This window comes from Podarcis gaigeae (genome assembly GCF_964106915.1).
Source record: "Podarcis gaigeae genome assembly, chromosome: 4".
Lineage (NCBI taxonomy): Eukaryota > Metazoa > Chordata > Lepidosauria > Squamata > Lacertidae > Podarcis > Podarcis gaigeae.
In genome coordinates this window covers 8,040,322-8,055,237 of record NC_139677.1, presented here as the reverse complement: position 1 = coordinate 8,055,237, position 14,916 = coordinate 8,040,322, and the positions used below count along the sequence as shown (strand labels likewise).

General features: G+C 41.3%; 1 protein-coding gene and 1 long non-coding RNA gene across 8 annotated transcripts in view; one reads left to right on the top strand and one right to left on the bottom strand.

Annotated features, from left to right (window-relative positions):
* KLHL1 (kelch like family member 1) overlaps positions 1 to 12,522 on the top strand; it is a 135,141-nt gene extending 122,619 nt beyond the window's left edge. For 2 of the 5 annotated variants that reach the window (XM_083737807.1, XM_083737805.1), the window contains exons 9-11: positions 4,443 to 4,655; positions 8,551 to 8,725; positions 12,013 to 12,522. In XM_083737807.1, coding sequence (XP_083593933.1) covers positions 4,443 to 4,655; positions 8,551 to 8,725; positions 12,013 to 12,072 — 448 coding nt within the window. In that variant the 3' untranslated portion in view covers positions 12,073 to 12,522. Of the gene's footprint in view, positions 1 to 4,442; positions 4,656 to 8,550; positions 8,726 to 12,012 lie in introns of those variants that run through there. The other 3 variants (XM_083737808.1, XM_083737806.1, XM_083737809.1) reach the window with 2 other exon arrangements.
* LOC310844102 lies at positions 4,920 to 14,664 on the bottom strand. Of its 3 annotated transcripts, XR_014563930.1 has the most exons (5): positions 14,416 to 14,664; positions 12,883 to 13,035; positions 11,595 to 12,115; positions 7,790 to 7,892; positions 4,920 to 6,856 (listed from the first exon to the last, which is right to left on the bottom strand). It is a non-coding gene; the product is annotated as an uncharacterized lncRNA (long non-coding RNA). The 3 variants fall into 3 exon arrangements; XR_014563931.1 differs by lacking the exon at positions 7,790 to 7,892 and having other exon boundaries at positions 6,305 to 6,856; positions 14,416 to 14,662; XR_014563932.1 differs by lacking the exons at positions 4,920 to 6,856; positions 7,790 to 7,892 and adding an exon at positions 11,085 to 11,493 and having other exon boundaries at positions 14,416 to 14,662.
* Between the last annotated feature and the right edge of the window lie 252 nt (positions 14,665 to 14,916).

Genomic DNA, 14,916 nt, shown 5'->3' with positions numbered 1-14,916 from the left:
AAAAAAAGCACAAATAAGTACACCATGATGTTAAGGAAATGAAACAATCTGTTGTGACAGGCAGCTTGACAAGTAAGTCTTGCGTTATGCATGGAATTATTCCCCATCCTCAGTTTTTGAAGTATAATTCAATAGTTTGCCTTGTTGCTGTGCTTACTGTACAAAGATTAAAACAATCCATTGTAAAATAAGAATACATTTCTACTAAATCATCCCCCGAAGGAAAAGCTCAACTGTATACAATTTTATGTATTGTATTTATATTGCACCCTTCCTCTGATCCTAAATGAATCCCAGGAATACACTTACTTGGAAGTAAGCTCCACTGAACATTGTAGGGCCTACTTTCAAGTAAACATGCATAGAATTGCACTGTTAATGGGTGAGTCCATTCAGCTTTCTTAAGCATCCTTTTCAATGTTTTCTCTCTTGAGCACTACAAGTTACTGTCTGCTGCTTTCCTAGTAAGGTAGTAATATTTCTGTGACACAACTAACACCTAAGGTAGATCTGCTGCATGCTCTTTTTCTCACTGTAGAGGTCTTGGGCTCTTTCACATGCTTACCGATTCAGAAATCCACTGTGTATGGTGGAACAGTGCCTAGGAATCTGCCACTAGACCTACAATGTAATGAAGAGTTGCACAACTTGTTTTCCAGCCGGATGAATTCAACTTGCTGGTCATGCATGAAAAAGCAGAATCAACCCCAATGCTGCAATCCTGCCTATACTTACTTTATCTGTTTGCCTAGGAGTTCGGTGGGTGGTCGTTGCTGCATGGTGCTGCCGTGGTAGGTTCAGGGAGGTTGCCACCTTCCAGTCACAGCCTGGAGAGGGGATGGCTGGCACTGCCCACCTCCGGCCTAGTCGGACCCTCAGGTCAGGATGGGCAGTGCCCGTTCAGCCAATCAGAGGCTGGGGCTTGGGGCTGCAGCCCAGCCCCAGCCTATTTAAGGGAGTGGCCAGGTCACCACCTTGGCTGATTGTTGTGATATTTTTCCACCCAGTCTTTAGGAACCCACCGAGGGGGAGGGGAGGAGTGGGCACGTTGCCTATGGACCTTGCTATAGTTAATTTAGTCACCGTATTAGGGGCCAGGGAGGAATTTTCTCCTGCTAGCAAATTTGCTGGCTTATAGGTTTTCGCCTACCTCGTAGCAGCCATCACTGTAGCAGCGGATGAGGCATTCGGCTGGATCCTCAGTCACAGGGGTACCCCATTAGAGGGGTCCAGGAGGTTGACACTGTCCAGGGGTCTCCTAGGGGACCAGTGGTCCAATACACCTCTCCCAATGGTGGTCTGTGGAGGGTTGTGGCATCCAGTCCATGTTGGGGGTGACTCCCCAGCACAGGTTTGACCCTACCAGGTTCCCATCAGGTAGCAGACATGCATGCCCAGTGCCTTAGCCAAATCTACTCTTTCTGTAATCAATAAGGTTGTGGCTGAATCCAACCCAATACCAATCTCCTGTGTCATTCTTGTGGCCCTCCCTTCACCTGCCATGGTCATTATACACCTGTGCCTGCAAGGGAATAGGTTCCATGCAACTCAGCGAGATTTACTACTGAATACATATGCAGAGTGTTGCACTATGAAGCATGGTATTTAATTAGAAGGCATAAACATTTTGATGTGGCTGTTCTTTCTACTTGCATTCAGTCTTAAATATGCTTGTGGGTTTACAGTAATGTATACTAAGCTGCTTTGGTTATGCCAACCACTACAATAATGATTTGATTCTTATAAATTGCAGATTAATTTATAGAACAATAAATCAAAATCAGCCCAGTTACTTGACATCATTTCCCTTGGAATCAGAATGTGAACATAGGTAAACTGGGCCAAAACAAACAAGATGAATTTTAACCGGGAGAAATGTAAAGTATTGCACTTGGGCAAAAAAAATGAGAGGCACAAATACAAGATGGGTGACACCTGGCTTGAGAGCAGTACATGTGAAAAGGATCTAGGAGTCTTGGTTGACCACAAACTTGACATAAGCCAACAGTGTGATGCGGCAGCTAAAAAAGCCATTGTAATTCTGGGCTGCATCAATAGGAGTATAGCATCTAGATCAAGGGAAGTAATAGTGCCACTGTATTCTGCCCTGGTCAGACCTCACCTGGAGTACTGTGTCCAGTTCTGGGCACCACAGTTCAAGATGGACACTGACAAACTGGAACGTGTCCAGAGGAGGGCAACCAAAATGGTCAAAGGCCTGGAAACGATGCCTTATGAGGAACGGCTAAGGGAGCTGGGCATGTTTAGCCTGGAGAAGAGGAGGTTAAGGGGTGATATGATAGCCATGTTCAAATATATAAAAGGATGTCACATAGAGGAGGGAGAAAGGTTGTTTTCTGCTGCTCCAGAGAAGCAGACACGGAGCAATGGATCCAAACTACAAGAAAGAAGATTCCACCTAAACATTAGGAAGAACTTCCTGACAGTAAGAGCTGTTTGACAGAGGAATTTGCTGCCAAGGAGTGTGGTGGAGTCTCCTTCTTTGGAGGTCTTTAAGCAGAGGCTTGACAACCATATGTCAGGAGTGCTCTGATGGTGTTTCCTGCTTGGCAGCGGGTTGGACTCGATGGCCCTTGTGGTCTCTTCCAACTCTATGATTCTAAGATTCTAAACTATTCTGAGAGAGCATTCCTATTGTGAGACCCACACCATACAAGAATTTCCAGATTCCCTTGGTATTTATGGTATGAAGCTGATGAGGGGACCTCAAAATGCCATGCATTCGTAAGATACAGTAGGAGGAGGAGAACACAGCTTCATTAACAATGAAACTTTAAATATACATTTAACTAGCTGAGAATTTATGAAGTACTTAGGACTATAAAAGCTTCCAAGTAAATAATTCTTTCACTGATCGGAGGTTTTGCATCCCAAATTGCTCAGTGCTTGGACTTTAAAATGCTCCACATTTCTATAAATTTTATTATTCTCTAGGCAGTGTACAACAGGCAACAAACTGTGAAAGAATTCTTATAAGAAATGCATTCAGTGTGTCAACATTGTTAGACTGCAATCAGAATAATTTTCTCATGTGCACTTATATGGGGTGGAACCAATTATGTTTTATTTGCCCTGGAGCAAGCTTCCAAATGGATTTGGAATTTTAGTTACTGAACACTTTACCATCGCAATACTAAGCAGTCTTAAAGAATTCCCACCCCCACCCCTGATTTCTATGTATAAACCAATCCTAAATGGCAGTCTGTAAGAAATTATGTCTCACAGTTGACATAAAAGAGTATTAATGCTCTGCGACAAACACTTAAATTGAGAGTTGGTGTAGTGTGTGTCTACACTATAAGTAAGCACCATTAGTACATGCCTACTCATAAGTAAGCCCCATTAATTTCAATAATATGCTGGTGTTATCTTTGGCTGAGCTGGGCTTGGGGACTTAATGCCATCTGAGCTTACCATAGGCTTGCCCCCTCCCCCAGTGATGAATTAGGAAATTCCTGGTTTGCATCACCTCCAGGGCTGTAGCTAGGGGGTGGTGAAGTGGGCCCCCACCAGGCGTGCAGGTGATGGGGGGGGGCAAATCCAGCTAAAAAATATGTCCATAAATATAAATATTGATTATTGCTTCATAAGAAATGTCTTTAAACAGAGCGTGAATTGAATGGATGGAGGGTTGGGGTTGGAGGAGAGGCGGAAAGGAGCTAATTTGTCCGTGGGTAGGGGGCGCAATCTGGATGGTTCTGCCAGGGGTGCAAGATCACCTAGCTATGGTTCTGATCACCTCCACCACAAACTGAAGAGGTGGCCTTAGGTAACCCGCTCCCTCTCAACCTCAGCCCCCACCACATCTGCAACGCCACATCACCACTAATGTTGAACTGGTCATCTTATTACTGATTCTTATAGAGCTGAAATGGCACAATCCGTCACAAGGTGATGCTATTAAGAGGCTTGAAGAAACCCCAGTTTGTATAAGGGCCAAAAATGAGAAATGGGTGAATTTTGTATGCGGAAATGTAAGGGTTTGTTTGTTTTTAAAATCTCTTTTCATAGCTATTCAGCATATGGTTTCAACACATTTTTACTGTATGAATTGTATGAGTGCGGTGGCTGACCTCCATTTTGGACCTCCCAAAGCCTGAACTGCCATGGGGCCCCCTTCGCAACCAGCAATGTGGCTTTCAAGCTTTGGAATTGTGGAAATATATACAAGGGGAAAAATGAATCAATATGAGTCGTGCAACTCAGTTTGGGTCTAGTAGCCCCCAAACCTTTCAGCAATGTTTTAAGTCGCTTCTGGGGCCCCTCTGGGAATAGTGGCCCCGTAGCTTAAGCTCCATTAGTTTCACAGTAGATCCACCCCTGTATGTAGATTGTAGATATGGGGGGAAAGGAAATTGTTTCCTAGTTTTGCTTCTATTACTGTACGTTATACTTAGTAATTTGTATGTGGTTTATTTTAGGTTATATTCAGTTGGTGGACGAGATGGAAGTTCTTGTTTGAGTTCTATGGAATATTATGATCCCCACACAAACAAATGGAACATGTGTGCTCCAATGTGTAAAAGGAGAGGAGGCGTTGGGGTGGCTACTTGTGACGGTTTTCTCTATGCAGTCGGTGGCCATGATGCTCCTGCCTCTAACCATTGCTCCAGACTCCTGGACTATGTTGAAAGGTACCCGTTCTGTATGTGTTTTTACGTCGTGATTCTGAATGCAAACTTGACTGTTCCTCCCTTAAACATCCTTAGATCTATAAATATGTATTCCGTTGTCTTATTGCTTGAATTTATTAAAATAAACTCTTAAAAGAACAGCTACAGGTTAATTGCAATAAGAAAAATAATACATAAAGCTGAACGTTATTCTGAAATTAGTTATTCCCAAGTACAATAAATACAGCCCATTTTTAAGCAAAGCTATCAATATTCTTTTCTCCCTTGTTAATTTCGTCATTGGAAATATTTCTAAAATCTGTTTATGCCGATCAATAAATGACAGAGATGTAACACTTTCGCAGAATAATTTGTGCTATATACTTCCAGTTAAAAATGGCTTGTCAGCTCTTTGTTCTTCTCTTTCAGAATTGATTTGAAACTTCCTTGTAATTAGACCATTGCTCTACCTGTTACGCTAACCCCATTCTCTGACATATGGGGCATAATAATAATAATAATAGTATTAATAATAATAAACAACTTTTATTTGTATCCTGCCCTCCCAGGCCGAGACTGGGCTCAGGGCGGCTGACATCAAATATATAACATTAGTATAAAATCAAACAATAATTAAGTTACCTCCTAAAAACAAGTCAGGATCAAATTAAAATCTAATTAGATGGTTTTCCGCAGGATTAGGGTTGGGAACTGTAAATGTTCATCAGGCCCAACTGTTTACGCTGTTCTTATATGGGTCTGTGAGAATTCTGGGAAGCCTCTTTCATACTAGTTCTTATACAAAAAAAGAAGGCGGGTCAGGCTGACCAAAGGCATGGCGGAACATCTCCGTCTTGCAGGCCCTGCGGAAAGATGTCAAATCCCGCAGGGCCCTGATCTCTTGTGGCAGAGCGTTCCACCAGGCCAGTCAAGGTCAGCCTAATCTCCCTGTGGCCTGGGATCTCCAAGCTGTTATTATTTGCAGACCGTAAGGTCCTCCATGGGGCATGCCAGGAGAGGTGGTCCCGTGGGTACAAGGATCCTAGGCCATATAGGGCTTTAAAGGTTAAAACCAGCACCTTAAACCTGATCCTGTACTCCACCGGGAGCCAGTGCAGCTGGTATAGCACTGGATGAATGTGATCCCGAGGACCCTGTAAGGAGTCTCGCCACGGCATTCTGCACCCGCTGGAGTTTCTGGGTCAGCTTCAAGGGCAGCCCCACATGGAGTGAGTTACAATAATCAAGCCTGGAGGTGACTGTCACATGGATCGCAGTGGCGAGATCAGGGCAAGAGAGGCTTAGCTGTGTTCTGCAGAGTGGAGGAGCACTTTTAGCTCTGCCCCAACACTTGAGTCCTTCCGGCAATAAATTGTGTGTTGCGCACAGTTTTCTGCAGAATAATTCCAACATAAAAGAACCTGCATTACCTTATGTTAAAGGAAATACTGTTTCGCCAAGGTGATTCAGACATGTAGAGGTTACATGTATTTAAGCCAGCAGAAAGGATGCCGTAATTCAAACACTATTATAAAGGCTTGCTTCCCCTCTGCTAGGCTTAGGCCGGCTCAGTGAGAGTGAGTTTTGTTCTGGCATAGCTTTACACCAGCTTAATTTACATTTGTTTTCCTTCATGCCAGTTTCTTTCGTATAGAATTGTTCCCCTGGCTTGTTATCAGATGATGTGTTTATTTATCTTACCTTACCTTACCCCTTCAAAAAGCAAGCACAGTTTTTGTTTTAAAAAACAGTGTGTTACAAATAGTTAAATATTCCATTAAATTAAGACTAAAGGGGGCATCGACTTCAAGACCATTGCAGTGCTGTGGCTGATGGACATATTACAATCAGTATCATCAAGTGTGCATTTTTATTTCCACACGCCTGAGGGAAATAAACCTTAATAGGGTGCTTTTTGCAGGACTGTCGTTTTCAACCACAAAGAAATCAAGGTGAAAACCTACAAAAAGAAAATACAGTCCAAACAAGAATGCCACCTCTTTTTTTTACCATCCTTTTGTTTTTTCTAATATGCAAGTAGCAAGGGACTAATAAAATACTTGGAACTCGCCAAAACAGAACGTAAAGGATACTAGTGTAGTAGTTCAAATGTTGCTTTCTTTTTTGCAATGCTGTTTCTTCTGCTAAAGAAATGGCTGCATGCTTCATCTCTGTAATAACTTGATGTGCCCCAGGGTGAAGCAGGAGATATCATAAAGTTCCTGAATACAAAAAGAAATCAATTTGAACGACCAAGCTGAAGGCAAGGAGAAAGGTTTTTGAGCTTTCCACTTGTTAAAAGCCCTTACAATCCCCAGCATCATCTATAGTGAAATAATTGTTATGAAAGTCTAATAAAGTAACTTCTCATTAATATTAATTGAAATTGGAAAATATTGAGAGCTTTTATTACAGTGCTAATCGTAAAAATGCCTAACGTTCCACATACAGAATGTTTTAACAAATGAAGTAACAAAAGAAATGCTTTAAGTGCTTTCACAGGAAACAATGGCACCCAATTAAATCCTAATGGAGAATTTAAAGTACGTTAGAAGGTATTTTTACAATCAGTATTTAATATAAGCTGACAATAGTTGAATATCTTTTAGGAGATAAATCTTACTAAATAATAATATTTAACCCACTGGAGATGCTCACATTCTGTGCTACTTGGTGTTTGCATACTTCATACATTTTTTAATGTCCTGAGATGTGTCTGTGAACCAGTTCATATTGATGGGAAGCATATAGCAAATTTAATATGCTTGATAGCCAACTGTGAAGTGAAGTGGGCATTTAATCACTCTATTCCTTACCCAAAATGGTTTGGAACTCAAGATTCAGAGATTGTAAATGCAGAATCAACTTGCAGAATTCACCCATGCAGGGAAATGTGGAATGCATTTACAAATTTGTACATATCAGCCATCTTGATATTTATAACCTACAATACTTTGAACCCATTGGCTGAAACCAATTTCTGATTACATTAAGATTGTAATTATGCATGGCATTTGAATAAGTGATAGGATTAGGTCCAGTTGTTACCAGTCAGGCACAGAAAGACACTGTCTACTGAAACTCCTGTAGACCTTTCGCCATATGAGTTGCAAGAGTAAACTGAAGTGGGGATTCTGAGTTTTAAAAGCCTTTACCTAGAATTTGGAGCTATATACTAAGCTCTCGCACATCGCTGAGATAACCCTGCTTGGTGAGCCACCATTGCATGTTGGGTAATCTGGTTCTGATGGAGCCTTGCTGTAATGGATAGTAGGGGAGGAGGGACTTGATTAAACAGCGAACTAATAGGGCTGGTTGGGACTTAAGGTGTAGTACATAATAGCCAATCTTAAAAGCACTTGAATGGCCAAAAGGAACCTAGTGAAGATACCTTTGTGAATTCAGTATTTCTGGCATGACAGTGTTAGGATCGTCCTGCTCTCCTGTAGGACTCTGGCAGAGACACGTGTCCAGCTGGCATGTTTTCTCCCTCCTGGTTGATCGGGAGCTTCAAAAGCTTTCTTCTGCCTGAACATCACAGCAACTGACACCATGAAGCATCAGAACACTTAGGGATCCGCAGAGTATTTGCAGTTTGCGTAACAGAACTCAGTAGCAGAAAGAACAAAGGACAATAGTCCCACTTTACGGAACACAAGTAACATAAATATCCTGTGTCCGTCACTTCCCACACTGTGGAATGAAAACATACACCGTCATGTGATAGACAACAGTCTCATGACTGCAAACATGGAGCAGGAATCTGAACAGACAGACCCCTCCCCCCCTTGCTAAAGAGGTTGATTTTGGGATGTTCATGACAAATGAATGAACAAATAATTCTGCTGATGTTGAATATGGGCTGGATTGCTAAATATGTTCTTTCATGAGATATACCTTCCCTTTCGTTGTGCAGGTATGACCCCAAAACTGATACGTGGACAATGGTAGCTCCACTGAGCATGCCCCGTGATGCCGTTGGAGTGTGTATCCTCGGTGATAAATTGTATGCAGTAGGTGGATATGACGGGCAGACATACCTGAACACCATGGAGTCATACGACCCCCAAACTAATGAATGGACACAGGTAGTTGTGGTTTTATGTTTTGCACAGTTTTCACAGAAGGCTTGTCAGAACTAGTGGGCAGCGAGGATCCCTGCAGCTATGCAATTATAACTGCTATTTAGCTTTCTCTACTGTAAGAGATCTCCGAAGAGAGAGAAACCAATAAAAAGTTATATAAAATGGCAGTATCTTGTTATCCATATAACCTTATTTGTCAGATCTCTCATTGGAATCCTTATTTCCTTTTTTTGCTTTCATATTTTACAATACTTCTGCTTGAAAATACATCAGGGTTTGTTACAAGTCCCTGGTGTTTGTATTTGTGACGAGGGTGTCCGTCCCCCCCGTTTTATGTTTTGTGTACGTAGGATAGCGTTTGTTTTAAAAGTACTTTCTATTAACTACAATTTATAGATTGCGGTGACTATTTTCCAAAGTTGTTGTTGCATTGAACCGGTATTTCAGTTTTATATCATGAACCAACCCATGTTTACTTGGAAGGAAGCCCCATTGATTAGAGTGGGACACCTTCCAAGTAAGTATGTTTTGCAGTTCTTGCCCTCCAAACATCCCAGCGAGGGAGGGCATAATTTCTTCCAGGAAATTCAGTCTTGCAGACAGCAGACTGTCTGAAGCACCCCACTGAGCTTATGCTTGGCTTAATTGGCATTTGAAGCAGCGTCTCCCAAGGTAGTTGTGGCATACATTTTGAAGCCAAGAGCCAGTGGCCTCCAAGCAAAGTACAATAGGAATAGGAAACAAGGGGGTGCCCTTGTTGTTTCTGTTGTGTGCGTTGCTGCATCAGGCAACAAAGCCCATGAGTAAGGATGCAGACTTTCAACAAAAAGTCAAAATAATATCCATCCATATCATCCTTAGAGACTTACTATTCAGCTTGAATTCACAGGAAGAAAAATATGTTCCTATGGGAAGTGTTAGGACATTGTTCTATATGGCAACTATGAATTCTAACAGATTAAAAATGGCTAGACATTTGTGGCAAATTCAAAAGTGCCAGCTTTTCTGTTCCTACGTGTCCCAAACCTTTATTCGAAACTTTATGAGTATAGGATTATTTGGTAATTACTATTTTCATTTCAATACTTTTTTATGTATGCTTGCAGGATGCCAGTTCTGCTCAGAGTAGACCCATTGAATTTAATAGACATGATTAAGGGAGCAATCCCATACACAAGAAACTGGCATAAATTAAACCAGCATAAAATTGCACTAGATCCAAACCATGTTCATTAGCATGGCAGATGGAACACAAGACTTTAAAATAGGGTTTTGTGCTGGGTCACCAAGTCATGTAACTAAGCTGAATGGCCTTTGGATCCAGGCCATTGGATTCAGGAAAATCTGCCCCTCTCTAGTCCCACTCCCACCATGCCTCTTTTCCAGGGATTATGCCAGTTGGGCTTGGCTCAGCTGGCTGGGTCCTGGCTGAGCCAGGATGGAGGAGACACCTCTGTCTGTGCTGAGGCTAAGAGAGTTAAAGGTAGCTCACTTAAAAGGCTTGAATTAGAAGACTGGAATTTATTAATTATATTGCTAACTCCTGATCTGTCCCATCAACCTGCCTGTCCATTTGTCCATGCCGCAAGCTTGTAATGTGAGAAGGGGAATCTGCTAAAACAGGGGTTAGGAACCTTTGGCCCTTGTGATATTGCTGAACTGAAACTTGCATCATCCTTTGCCATTGACCATATTTGCTGGGGCTGATGGCAACTGTAGTTCAGCAGCATTTGGAAGGGCAAAGTCTCTCCACCACTGTGCTAAAAAGTCTGTCTCTCCTCCATATGTAAATGCTACAATCTGGAGCTTACATATTGTGATTTTGGATCTTAACATGTGGGTGACAGTTTTTACTGAATATAAGAAGGGTGTGCCTCCGAGCTATTCTGCCTTACAAGAAAGGCAAGAGCATGTGGCCCATTTGTTAAAGTGCTATTTTGCATTTCTTGAAATCAAACCTCTTGCAGATAAATTATACAGCAGGAAGGAAAGTAATTCTGACCTGGAAAGTCAACGATTTAGCTTTTGGCTTTATATTTCATCATTCACTCTAGTCCCAAAATCGTAGGAACAATTTCAGTAAGTATAAATGTCACAAGAATAGAAATGTGATACATTATATGCAATGAATGTAAACCAATATATTTCACTATGCTCTATAGGAAAAAAGTGGCAATTCCAGAGTTCCACATACAGTGGTACCTTGGGTTACAGACGCTTCAGGTTACAGACGCTTCAGGTTACAGACTCCTCTAACCAATAAATAGTACCTCAGGTTAAGAACTTTGCTTCAGGATGAGAACAGAAATTGTGTGGCAGCAGTGGAAGGCCCCATTAGCTAAAGTGGTACCTGAGGTTAAGAACAGTTTCAGGTTAAGAATGGGCTTCCAGAATGAATTAAGTTCTTAACCTGAGGTACCACTGTAGTTGAAATTACTACTGCTTACTGTAGTTTTCAGACTCCACATTGCAAAGTACACTTTTTACTTGCGTCTTAATTTTATTTGTCAGTTTGTTTTTAACGTGCCTAACTGTAGAGAACATTAAAAAGTTGCTTATAAATTTAATAAAAACACATACAAATAAAACTTAATTCTTTTTATATATTTTTCAAGAAGCCAGCAAAAGAATTCTCTTGATCTGAATTGAAGTCAATTCCCCCCTCTTGCAATTCTCTTAGTAAGAGCCATGCCTTAAGCAAAACAGTTCCAAATTTTCAGGAGCTCTTCCCAGAAGACTTTTCAATGGAGGGAGAATCAGCCTTTTCCTATAGCCTGTTAGAATACAGAGAAACATGATGATCAGAGTCTGTATCGCTTGAGCTACTCACAAACACACGTTCATTAACCAGGGTCTTGTTAAATCATCTACTTACCAGTGCAGAAGGCAGCACATTAAAACAAGCAAGCATGAATGCTGTGGAATACTTGGAGACAGTTAATGTATACATGTATGAAGCTGTAACAGTTCCATAATTTAAAAGGTTATTAATGAGTAACGGAGAACAGGATTTGTTAGCTGCAGTTTGCAGATGCTGTAGATCTTTATGTCCCTCATAGCAGTTGTGGAGGCGAGGCACTAGGCCAGGGTCTTCAACTCCAGCTCATAACTTCACCACTAATGCAGTGCTTCCATACATAACTAGCAGGATGCAGCAATATTAGGTTTCCTGTATAATGTGTTGTTGAATTACCAGTTGCTTGTTTTGACACCTCAGAAGTACATGCCATAAAACTGCAGCCTTTCACTCCCAAATGTAAACTCTGCCGCTGATATTTGTTTCTTCTCTGCAGATGGCATCTCTGAACATCGGAAGAGCTGGGGCCTGTGTTGTAGTCATAAAGCAGCCATGATTTTTATCAGCGGTGGATTTTATTGACTTCTAGGTGGATTTTTCTGTCAGAGAAACAAGAAACAAAACTTTGTTGAGCATAAGGATCAATAGATACACTCGGCACTCTGTTGACCACAACTTGAAGAAGTTTAAAATGGGGAGGAAAAATAATGAGGATTTGATGCCTTTTCCAGTCATTGCACACTGCTCAGTGGCTGAACAAGGAAAAATCGACCAGCTGTTGTAGGAGCCCCTCTATGAACACAAAAGGGGCAAATTCAGATACTCCTCTACAGGCTGTGTAATGCAGATGTAGCAAACTAGCCATGCCCAAGACCAACTCTTCAAAAGGACTGGAGCAGCTTAATGAATGGTTTTCATAGCACTAGACATTTTAACTCTGAAACCGTCATAGCACACTGTCACTTTTTAAACCATAGTTTTATTAAAAGAAAATGTAGGTAACTGATTTATTTTTCTGTCTCTCGTTCTCTCTCAAGGCCTTATCTTGAAATGGTTTACGCTCTCTGCCATGTACTCAGACAATAGACAGGAGAGAATAATGTTTCCTCCTGAAGTAATGAATGAAGGTTGGAAAGGTTTAGCTTCTTTCGTCATCAGAAATGATTCAACACTAACAACACATTGATTGTTTCTCTGATAACGGACTGCCCCTCCCACTAGAATTATGCATCATCTCTAAGATTGCACTGATGCTATGTTCTGTGTTTGGGAAACATCTCGACACTGAGGGAAGACTGAGCCTTTTGACCCAATGGGACTTTGCTACAAAAAAAGGAGATCCAAAGGAACACTTTCACAAATCTACCTTAACTTCTTATGAAAGCATGTGAATTCTTGTCTCTTTCAATGCTTTTACACGTTTCCTGCATGTGAGAAGCTTGTGGAAGACAGGCAAACATCAGCTCATCACATCATGTAAAGATAACATGCAGCACTTCTAAGGCAATTCCATTGGGGCCTAGAAGTGCAGTAAGAGAGACAAAAATGTTATAATGCTTATATGTGTTTCTTGATCCCATCATTGTTCTAATCAAACTCGGCTTAATTTTAATTACCATAAGGATCATCCATTTATTGTTGTAAGTTACTGAAACTAAGGGATGAACTGGTCATTACGTGGCAGAAGACTAACAATCTTCTGACATGTTTTAAAAATTTGAAATCGTCCAAAGGAAGCTGCCAGTTTGAGTGGAAATATAGCAGGGAAGGAACTGCTTAACCTTTTCCAGCTAGACATTTTTCCTGTTAAAATTCCTACTGGCAGGTTGCCTTTCCAACCAGAGTAAATATATATATATATTATTCCATAAGCAAAAGAGCAGCAAGGGAGGAGATTTTGAGTAGCAAAATAGCCAGGAGAGAAAGGTTTATGTAGCCCATTCCTCACTTCAAACTGGGAGAGATTTCCTCAATTCCTTTCCTTTTCTTAAAAAAAACAAAAACCCACAGACACAACCGCATTGGAAGACTGCTACATAAGTCTGCTATGTAATATCTAGTTTGTCCCTAAGGGATAATGCATCAGTGTGTACAAAAACATTGCAAATCAGGTTGTTTTGGCATAATGTGTCTCAATAGCAGAGCACCTGCTTTGCATGTACGAAACCCCCGCAAAAGATGTCCAAACTACATGGATCACCTTGCCTTTGCAAAGTCTGCCTTGCCTACGAATAAGCTGCATAAGTCATATTGTTGTGGTTACTAAATGCCCTCAGACTTTACATGAACGTCACTGTTGGCTGTATTATGTCATAAGCATGATTGAACTCGTATCAAGGCACCAAAATGAGTCTGGTTTCAATAGTAGGTGTAGGAGAGTCTAATTACATGAATGACCTCAACTGTAGCAGGGATAAAGCTTTGTGTGGAGCTCTGATGGGTGCTGCTCCTTGAGCTAATTTGGGAATGGGGGTGGGGGAAATGGGAGGTTTTCCCATTCAGACCCATTTGCTAGCTAAATAAAATATCTGTGTCCCAATGACTGGCTGCTCAAGCTTTTTTATTTTCCAGACATCTGCCAGTAGTAGACTGAATGTGGTGTGTAATTCTGTAATTTTTTCATAATCTGAATTCTATATAATAATAAGAGGAAATAAGTGTGTAGGGATTCCCTTGAAAATAGAAGGCTAGAGGGTGAGATATGCATTAGCCCTACTTGTGTGAAAAAGAGGTGACTCCCTCCCACATCTGTTAACTATATTTTCCAATCAGAGTTGGATTCCGTGCACGTAAATCAATTAATGTGTTGCCATGTCTACTTAGAACGTGTTTGAAAGATGAAAATTCCAGATAGATAACTAAGAGACAGGATCAGGAAACTATTTTCCCCAGGGCTTACCCATAGTGTATATGATACTTTCCATGCTACTTTGCTCATAAACATCAGAACTCGGTGAGACTTTTTCTGCTCCACCCCCCCCCCCCCAAAAAAAAAAGTACTTTTGCTTGAGCAAAGCAACATGGAGCTTGGGGAAATAAAACCTCCTGTAATTGTGAAGTTTGCAGAATCTCTGCCTCCATCACTTGAGAAATCTCAGTTATAAGCTGGATTCTAATCACCACCCTTTGCGATAGCCCTCTATGTTTGTGTTGCCATGGTTACCAATACACTTGCTTCTGATTCCAAAACTTTGTATATACTCACATTCTCATCTGACTTCATTCTTGCAACCGTCTTTTCTGGGCTTGGGAGCAATTATTGATGCTGACAACCTGTTGCGAGGAAGTACTGGGCATCTAGAGCAGTATTTTGGGACCCTCCCTCCTGGTTGTTGTAGGTGTTCCTACCCCACACCCCTCAAAAGATAGCAGTGTATTCCCAAAACTCTGAGCTTCTGTT